The following is a 9,483-nucleotide window of genomic DNA, read 5'->3' as shown; positions in this document are numbered from 1 at the left end:
AATAAATTTTCAAATCTGCGTAATCTCATATAATAACATTGCAAAGTCTAAAGACAAAAGTTTTAAAAATTAACATAAAATTATATTTATGAAATAAGTAATTAACAATTCTAAGTCCTAAATCGTAATCCCAAAAGAAGTTCTCTTTCAGATACCAAATTTGTATCAGGACCAATAAATTAATAATAAAAGATATCATACATAATCAAAATTGTAGTGAAATCAACAAGCCAACACGAAAACTCTTTACATAATTAATATTATTAATTATTAAAAATATTGAACAGTTAGATTAAGACAATTTAATTGTGATTTGAAACTTGATTAGCAATACTACATATATTTATCTTGTATCTACTTATACAACTTGGAAAAAAATTTTAAAACGTGAGATCTCGAATTAAAATTTACAAAAATAAAAAATATTAAATAAAATAAACAAGTGAATTTCAAATATTAAATAGTCCACCGGTCTACATGCTTACTAATAATCTGGTGGCTTTGCAATACTAGTGTCTAAAACAACATATAGTGCTTTTGAGTTTTCTTAGTCCCAAAATGACATTTTTTATTTGTTTCGTTTTGACCATTCAATATTTGAAATTCACTAGCTTGTTCTATTTAAAAAAAATTATTTTTTTGAGATCTCACGTTTTCAACAAAATTGGCTCTTTATTGATAAACCCTCCGAAAAATCCGAGAAAATTGAAAAACTTGAAGTTGAAAATCCCGACTATAATATTTTTGGTTTAATTTATAGATTTTAAAATCCAATATAAATAATTTAATTCAATAATTAAAAAATTCAAACCAACTCGATCTATATACACCCGTACGACCAACCAACCGACTATGTCATTAATCTGTGTGCAAAAATTCAAAATACACACTTTTATTAGTCTTGTTGACTCCTACAATAACAAGTACTACTAGACAAAACTACCAACTCAAAATTGGTAGTCTTCCAATAAAAGCATATAGTATAAATAGAATATCAAGCTACAAATTATTCATATTCATTAATTGACTATTGTGTTTCAATAGCTACAAATTAACACCACAAAATGAGTGTAGAGGTTCTTGATGGTGCCACAATCCTTAGCTTCGTGGAAGACGAAGAAGCGTTCAGCGAATTCATCGTTGAGCGCTTCAACAATCTCGATAAAGATCATGATGGCATACTTTCTTATTCAGAAATGTTGAAAGAGTTGCAGGTAAGGGCAGATCGGAGCCATATAGATTAAAGGGTAGTCAGCTAGAATATTTTATTTTTCAAAAAGATTATTTTCTATAAAGTATATTTTTAATTTTTTCTAAGATTATTTTCTATTACCCTTTAAAACATTTTGTATTATAAACGACCTCACCTCACAAAGGTAGGTAGGAATAAGGTCAGGGTACACATCATCTTCTTAAGACCCCACATGTCAAATTACAATATCATCAAATTTTTTATATTCATAATGTCTAACTAAATTTTGAGCAGTATTCTTAACAAAATTTTTGATTTCGCTACTGATTGCAGGGGTTGAGGGTCTTCGATACACATTTTGGTATCGATGTGAAAACCGATCCAAACGAGGTTTCTCGAGTTTATAGTTCAATCTTCGTTCAATTCGATCGCGACTCGAATGGGACGGTGGATTTGGAAGAATTTAAACAAGAGATGAAGGAGATGATGGTGGCTATGGCTAATGGTTTAGGGTTCTTGCCAATTCAAATGGTACTTGAAGAAAATAGTTTCTTGAAGAAAGCTGTTGATAGGGAATTAAAATATTACTCTATTTAATAGTAATGGTTAAATATCTTATATTTTAATGTATCAATTTTCTATGCATGGTTTATGAAATATTATTAAAATTTTGAGTTGTAACGTTTTGAAATAAATTTGATGTATTATGAATTATTATAATTTATAAATATAGATTTTATTTCGTATATTTCTATAGAAGTCTCAAAATAAGAAATTTGATCAGGGAGTTTGTTTTGGTAACACCATTTTATTTTTAGTCCTATTTTTCCTGAACTCAGCTAAAAATAATTGGACTAAAGTTATTTTTGCCGCACTTTGGCTATCGTAATGTTAACTTCAGTCCCACTGACGACATCGTATATCTAAAGTTATCATGAAATAGATACATATAACGTATGATTTTTTTTTTACATAATGGACCCAAACTAAACGACTCCATCAAAACCGAGTGTCAGTGTACTTTGCTCCTTGTGTTTGAATTATTCTAGTTATAACGATTCTCTATAATCTTTCCTCGTTTAAAATTAGTTCAGTTCAAAGCTTAATGGTGTGTTTGGTAGGAAGAAATATTTTTCCTAAAAAATATCATTTTAAAAAAATAAGTGAATTTCATATTTATATTTTGTGTTTCCTACCAATGGAAGATCGGAAAACATTATCCGATCCAAATACACCATGAAAAAGATAAAAAAAAAATCAAAAGTAAGAAACTGCGTCTGCCGGGAGTCGAACCCGGGTCTATTGCTTGGAAGGCAATTATCCAAACCGTTGGACTACAAACGCTTTGTTGACATTCCTTGTTAGGGAAGCTTATTATTAATAAATAAAATGTGAGTCATTGGATTGAAATAAATTGAGCTAATAAATGGACAGAAGGATTATAATTTCATGAGATAAAAGAGATATTGGGATAAGTGTGCAAAGACTTGTCATCTGTACATTTTATGAGCATTTCTTTAACAAAAAACAAGAGTCATCTCACAGTTAAACCATCCATGAACAAATCAAAGTGGTAGCATATTTATTTACAATACAGATTGTTAACTTGAATTATTAATTCCCAAGATCAAGGAAACCAAATGTATTTTCACCACTATATGTCATATAAAGGAATCCGTCTTCATCCTTGTTTTCCTCGTAAATTGCAGACATCAGAGCAGCTGCAACAGGAAGGAAGGAAGATATGTCAAAGACAAATGTCTTGGAAAAGTATGGAGACCTTATGTTATAATCTACTTCACTTACCAGTTGGAGGCAGAATGTTTTTGACAAAGACAAATATGGCCTTTTCAGCACTGAGATTGATCCTCTTTCGGACCACGTAAACAAATTGGCCAACAGTCAAGTCAGCGGGGACGAGGTACCTATGTCACAACGTAAGACAAATAAATAATGGTCCTATCGGATCTACTTATACATAGGAATAAACAATCGACAACAATCAAGTAATATGAGATTAATTCTGTTAACATATTGAAGTTTATTGCGTAACAAGTAGGCATGACACTCGAGCATCAGCCTGTGTTTAACTGCGGAAGGAAGAAACACCTGACGTACCTAGAGCTACTTATTAGTTATTTTAGCACCAACGCCCGATCTCACCCTTACCTTGTAGAGGCGACCATGACAAACCACATTAAAATATCATTACATTATTAAATACTCCGATTTTATAATCACTTCTGGAGACAAATTCTGCCAAACTTTTGTTACTACAACCAGCATTCACAAGATCTATCAATTCCCAACTAACCGTGTTAATATCCACATCCACGGCAAACAACAAAACTCATCAGTCTGCACGGGGAGGGGATACGAAAGAAACTCTCCTAATCTTGAATGAACTATGACAAACATGATGAGCCAGAATTTAGTAATTATTGTTAAGAAAAATAAACCTACATTATGAAAGAATGATACACAAATAGCTATACGCATGTGCCCAAAAGTCAAATATTACCATGAAAGAAAACACAAACTAAACAAGCAAATTGCATGCCAAAACCAATTTACAGTTGGACGTGAACACAAAATTGGTGTTATTAATGTATCAAAACTGAGCACTTGATTCTTAACAACCATCATCATGGAAAGGCATAGAAGCAAAGAAGCAACTTACTTCTTCTTATCAATGTCGGAGATATCACTCTTTTCTGCTCTCTCAACAATCACCTGAATGGGAAACATAGCCATGAGAAATAAGGGTACTGAAGTATCAATGAAGAGTAAGACCTTTTTAACAACAGATATCATACCGGAATTCTGTCAGGATACTTCTCCCTGATGCGAGAAGATTCTGCCTGTCTCCTCTCTATTTAAAAAGGACAAACATTGAAAACATCAGCAAAATTGCATACATCCTTTTTGTCTCATTCCCCGGCTTTTCTTAGGAAGGGAGACACCAGGAAGTTATCAGCTCAAGTAAATAAGGATATGCTCGAAAGAAAAAGAAAAGAACATCATAAGAACAGGTACCACATCTGATATCTAGAAGCTATATGGAAAGAAAAGCATCAAAAACTATCACTTCCTATACTAGTCGGCAATCCCAAATCAGAATATCAAACAATCAACTGCAAAATCAGTTGGGGTCAGCTATTCCACTCAATTCATTCCCATACTAAATATTTCCCTCTAAGGCAAATTAGAAATTTTCTAAATGGCACACTTATCTCAACTAGTTGGTGTTGTCTATATGAATAAGCTCCGTTTTAGCTAAAATCTGCAATTATGCCCTGATACTTTAGTAATGAATTCATGCACCAGGTATATTCCTAGATTCAGGAAGACTAAGAACAGAACATATCTGGTTGTTGCTTTACCAAATATTTAGCTTTAGTCAATTAAATTACCCTCAAAAGGCATCTAGAAATATTCAAATATATACAATGTAACACGGAGGCTACAAAGCATAAACATCACTAAACTACCCACATCCTGGCACCTGCCAACATAAGCTGATGTAGCATTTGGATGGTGGGTATAGCTGCACCAACAGCGTGTGCACGCAAACTAACTGTGACGCCACCTACGGAGGATGGGTCAAGCAGGACTGGCTGAAGATGAGATGCAAATGACACCTTAGGCAAATCCCAATTCAGAATGGGAGAGGAAAGTGAAGAGCTTTATAAAGCATAGCTCAAGTTCACATAGTACATGCATAATTAGGGCCCGATGTGCATAGCCCAAAAGACAAATCCGTTTGGGACTAGGTCCAAAGGGGACAATATGTGCCATGGATTTGAATCGTGAAAAATATGGTATGAGAGGGGAAAACCTCAGCTAGGACTGCTTAGGGCGTTTTTGATGCCCTTGACAGAAGGCAAGCTAATGATAACTCTAAAGATGAGGTGCATATGACATCTTAGACGAATCCCACATCAAAATGTAAGAGGAAAGTGAAGAGATTTATACGACATAGCTCAAGTTCACACGGTAAGTGCTTTTATGGCTCGATATGGCCCTTCTTGAAAGACAAATCCTTGTCAGTCTAGGCCCAAAGCGGACAATACATTCCTTGTACTTAGGTCGTGACAATAACACACACATGTATGTCTACAAATGGCAGACCTACATAGACACTATTGGATGCTATAGCACAACTATTCTTCAACCAAGCACTACAATTTTATATAGGAAACTAGTATTATCATACAAATAAATTGATTGATCAGCACTCAATAATTATCCTCAATATATGTATACACATATAATCCACACACACTAAGTCTGTACACATCTACTCTACAACAACAACAACATACCCGGTGAAATCCCACTAATGGGTCAGCGGGCAGACCTTACCACTACCTCGTGAAGGTAGAGAGGCGATTTCCAAAAGACCCTCTACTTTATCATCTCTGTCTACCAATAATTCAATTTAAGCATAATCAAATCATGTTCAACAAAGAAAAGTTAAAAAAGAACATACCCAAAGGATGTTCAACCTTGAAAGAACTCTTAGCCATTGCAAGACTCAAACTTTTATCTCTTGCTGCAAATTTCAAACATCTAAAGAACATCAGAATCACATAAATATATACTTATAAACGCAATTCAAGCAAAAGGGTATCTCTAAATTTACTCAAAAATGCAAGAAAACAAAAAAAAAATGTGAACTTTAATATATGAACTTTTCTACACATAAAAATCAAGAATCATAATAATTAACAAAAATTTTACCAGAATTCAACAGAGAACAAATTGGGTTTTTTTTTCTGATTTCTGAATCGTACACGAAACTTAATGATTTATGTTTAAATTCACAAGAAAACTCTATGAATTATTGCGAATTATTTATGTAATTATTTATATTTATATGTTTGGATTGGGTAATAAACGACGTCGTGGAATGACTTAAAAGGTGAAACCGACTGCGTTTTTCTTTGCGTGGTTGTGGCGGTTTGCGTATATAATGGGACTTGCCATATTTGATTTAGAATTTCTTCACAAAATATTTAAGGAAAGAATCAATTTTAATCTATTTTAATGAATTCTTTAGTCAATTAAATTACAAAATTTTAAAAGTATTTGCCTTTTTTTTAAAAATAAATCAATATGCCAGAAATTTAACTATTCAGTATTCGAAACTCACTAATAATAATAGAAGGTGATATCTTGCCTTGCTATTAAGAAAATTTGATGCACAAAGTATTATATGTTTATGCAAATTAATAAAAATTTGTACCCAACTAAATGTGATGTAGGCAGCCAACTTTGATATGAGCTCACACAAGTGTGACTGACCTCTTGCCTTGCTAATAAGAAAAATCATAAAAAGATTAGTTTAATGCACAAAGTATTCTGCATTCACGTAGGGTCTAAGAAAGAACTATACCTCCAATAAAAGTGATATAGGTCATCTATACATCTTGATGCAAGTACAAGTTATTGATTCCACGATTCAAACCTATAATATCTATGTTATCACACAAAGATAATTTTATAATTTTACCATTACTCGAAAACTTCTTTAAGCTAATTATAAGGAAGATCATATTGCAACTGAAAAATGGCATTGACACATGATGAAGATGGATTGTCTTATGTTGTTGTTGGTTGGATGCTACTAAAATCATATATTACTAAAAGTGGAAAGCTCTTAACCTCAAAGTTGGATTACCATTTAGCTCTTCTACTTATCCTAACCTCAAAGTTGGATTACCGTTTTGCCCTTCTACTTATCCTAATCTCAAAGTTGGATTACCGTTTTACCCTTCTACTTAATTAAAATGATTAAATGTCCAATTAAATAATAATATTTTAATTACATAATAACATAATTTGAATTCCAAGAGTTGTACTTTAATTCTTTAGTTATGACATTACAAATTTCTTTTGTTTTCTACTTCTTTTTAGCTTCCATATGTTAAAAAACTTTTCATATCCTTTTACATTCTATGAAACCAATAGCTTTAGCCTTTGGTCTATTGTCAATTTATTTTAATGCTTTGTTCTTTAAAATGTTCAAAATTTGGTGTATGCACAACACTCTCTGGATGAAGGTATATTCTTTTTTATATTAGTTTCTTCAATTAACTTTCCTTTAAGTTGTGTAGACCTCAGTTTTGCTTATAATAATTTTTGTCTCTTCTGCTCTTTGTTGTTCATTGCTTGCATCTTCAATCTTCAAATTTTGTTTTATATTAATTACGTGACTTATTTTGCTAGGTCTTCATATGAAATTCTTGCATCTGCTCGATTTTTCCAATTTTCCTTTTTTTTTTCTTTTTTAAGAAATTTATACTAATTAATATAGAATACACGCGCAATACACGTGTTCGAGAATGAGTCTTTAAGTTCTATGTATTGTTGGTGTAAAAATATTTATACAATCAGGCTATGTTGCTCGAATCCTTCAAAAATAATACTTTTTTGGAGAATTCAGCACGATTGTGGCAACAATTTTGAAGAGTTCAAGCAACATAACTTGCTTGTGTGTATATTTTTTACATCGACGATAGTTAGAGCTTAAGAATCATTCAAGAAATCAACATTTTTCACATAGAACTCAAGAATCATTCAAGAAATCAACATTTTTCATACAATGTCATGGTTATGTGTCAAATCCTCCAAAAAATATTTAATTTTTTGAGGATCCAACACGAATATAGCAACAACATAACAATCAAGTCATTAATAAGATAATAGCATTCGAGCCCTGGGTATGGAGAAAATTCTATTGGGAGCGCCACCCCCGAATGGGCCCTGCAGTGCACGATCCGGATTTAGTCGGAGCTCCAATGTGGGCTTCGAACACCGGGTGGAAAACCAAAAAGAAAAGAAAAGATAATAACATATAAATTACAATAACATACATGAATTGAAAACCTTACAAAAAATGTTACTACTAACCTGATAGTATAAAAATTATTTTCACTGACGATATATATAACTATTACTCTTTGAGTACTAAGAACCAACTAGCAAATTCTCTCAAATATTTATTGATCTAGTTGGATTTTCTTGGTAATCATCAAACATATAAACCTTCCTTCACTTTTGGACAAATAACTCTTAAAAAAGGGAAACTTTTTTATCATTTTTTCTAAAAAATGGTACACTGAATTGAATAGCATATTCCACTAAAATCCCAAAAAATATTTTACTGTGGGTTTTACAAAATTTCAAAAAAAATAAGTTCAAATGCTTATATTATAAAGAAAAAAAGGGCAAAAATAGAGATATAATTAATAACAACAATAAACATACTCAATGTAATTTCAGAAGTGAGATCTGAAAATGTAGTGTATATGCATGCAGTCGTAGCTCCTATTTAGTGAAGGTAGAGATGTTGTTTATGATAATCAATGACTTTTTTTTTTTGGTCAGAAAGGAGTTAATATATTAATAATAATTAAGGAGGGCAATGTATAGGTGCATCCACCGCAGCCAACGACTTAAATAATAACAATAAATAATACAATTATTGAAGTGAAGAAAACAATAGTAATATTTAAATTGAAGAATAAAATAATCTCACGAATGAAACGTGGGAAGATAAAGTGTATACATACCTTTTTCGTAGCTTGTGGGGTAGCTCACGAGAAAAAAAAAGTTTTTGAAGCAAAATTGCAAGAAAATACAAAAGCGAAAATAAAAAAGATACAAAATATCATATATTACTAAAAGTGGGAAGCTCCTAACCTCAAAGTTAGATTACCATTTTGCCCTTCCACTTATCCTAACCTCAAAGTTAGATTACCATTTTGCCCTTCCACTTATCCTAACCTCAAAGTTGAATTACCATTTTTCACTTTCACTAAATTAAAATGATTAAATGTCCAATTAAATAATAATATTTTAATTACATAATAACATAATTTGAATTCCAAGAGTTGTACTTTAATTCTTTAGTTATAACATTACAAATTTCTTTCGTTTTCTACTTCTTTTTAGCTTCCATATGTAAAAAAGTTTTTCATATCCTTTTACATTCTATAAAACCAATAGCTTTAGCCTTTGGTCTATTGTCAATTTATTTTAATGCTTTATTCTTTAAAATGCTCAAAATTTGGTGTATATATGCACAACACTCTCTGGATAAAGGTATATTCTTTTTAATATTAGTTTCTTCAATTAACTTTCCTTTAAGTTGCGTAGACCTCTGTTTTGCTTTTAATAATTTTTGTTCTCTTTTGCTCTTTGTTGTTCATTGCTTGCATCTTCAATCTTCAAATTTTGTTTTATATTAATTACATGACTTATTTTGCTAGGTCTTCTTTTGAAAT

General features: G+C 31.6%; 2 protein-coding genes and 1 non-coding gene across 4 annotated transcripts; 1 reads left to right on the top strand and 2 right to left on the bottom strand.

Annotated features, from left to right (window-relative positions):
- Positions 1-1,064: 1,064 nt before the first annotated feature.
- On the top strand, positions 1,065-1,968 carry LOC125830280 (uncharacterized). Its single transcript, XM_049509497.1, has 2 exons — positions 1,065-1,214; positions 1,526-1,968. The coding sequence occupies exons 1-2, from the start codon at positions 1,065-1,067 to the stop codon at positions 1,787-1,789; spliced, it is 414 nt and encodes a 137-aa protein (XP_049365454.1). The 3' UTR covers positions 1,790-1,968.
- Positions 1,969-2,464: 496 nt separating this feature from the next.
- On the bottom strand, positions 2,465-2,536 carry TRNAG-UCC (transfer RNA glycine (anticodon UCC)). The gene has a single exon. It is a non-coding gene; the product is annotated as a tRNA-Gly (tRNA).
- A 246-nt stretch (positions 2,537-2,782) lies between these two features.
- LOC125830279 (autophagy-related protein 8C-like) lies at positions 2,783-6,042 on the bottom strand. Of its 2 annotated transcripts, XM_049509496.1 has the most exons (6): positions 5,936-6,042; positions 5,685-5,747; positions 4,009-4,064; positions 3,873-3,925; positions 2,999-3,117; positions 2,783-2,913 (listed from the first exon to the last, which is right to left on the bottom strand). In XM_049509496.1, the coding sequence occupies exons 2-6, from the start codon at positions 5,719-5,721 to the stop codon at positions 2,807-2,809; spliced, it is 372 nt and encodes a 123-aa protein (XP_049365453.1). In that variant the 5' UTR covers positions 5,722-5,747; positions 5,936-6,042; the 3' UTR covers positions 2,783-2,806. The 2 variants fall into 2 exon arrangements, with proteins under 2 accessions (XP_049365453.1, XP_049365452.1); XM_049509495.1 differs by lacking the exon at positions 5,936-6,042 and having other exon boundaries at positions 5,685-5,790.
- Between the last annotated feature and the right edge of the window lie 3,441 nt (positions 6,043-9,483).

Source organism: Solanum verrucosum, unplaced genomic scaffold (genome assembly GCF_900185275.1).
Source record: "Solanum verrucosum unplaced genomic scaffold, falcon-dt-bn FXZP01000072.1, whole genome shotgun sequence".
Classification (NCBI taxonomy): Eukaryota; Viridiplantae; Streptophyta; class Magnoliopsida; order Solanales; family Solanaceae; genus Solanum; species Solanum verrucosum.
Note: the sequence above shows the minus strand (reverse complement) of the source record. Positions and strands in the feature narration are given on the sequence as shown.

Excerpts from the sequence above, each read along its gene's own strand:
- LOC125830279 (XM_049509495.1), bottom strand. The coding sequence starts at position 5,775 with ATGTTCTTTAGATGTTTGAAATTTGCAGCAAGAGATAAAAGTTTGAGT. Across the intron at positions 4,065-5,684 it reads CAAGGTTGAACATCCTTTGG|AGAGGAGACAGGCAGAATCT; the intron begins GTATGTTCTTTT and ends CTTTTTAAATAG. Across the intron at positions 2,914-2,998 it reads AAACATTCTGCCTCCAACTG|CTGCTCTGATGTCTGCAATT; the intron begins GTAAGTGAAGTA and ends TTCCTGTTGCAG.
- LOC125830280 (XM_049509497.1), top strand. The coding sequence starts at position 1,065 with ATGAGTGTAGAGGTTCTTGATGGTGCCACAATCCTTAGCTTCGTGGAA. Across the intron at positions 1,215-1,525 it reads AAATGTTGAAAGAGTTGCAG|GGGTTGAGGGTCTTCGATAC; the intron begins GTAAGGGCAGAT and ends TACTGATTGCAG.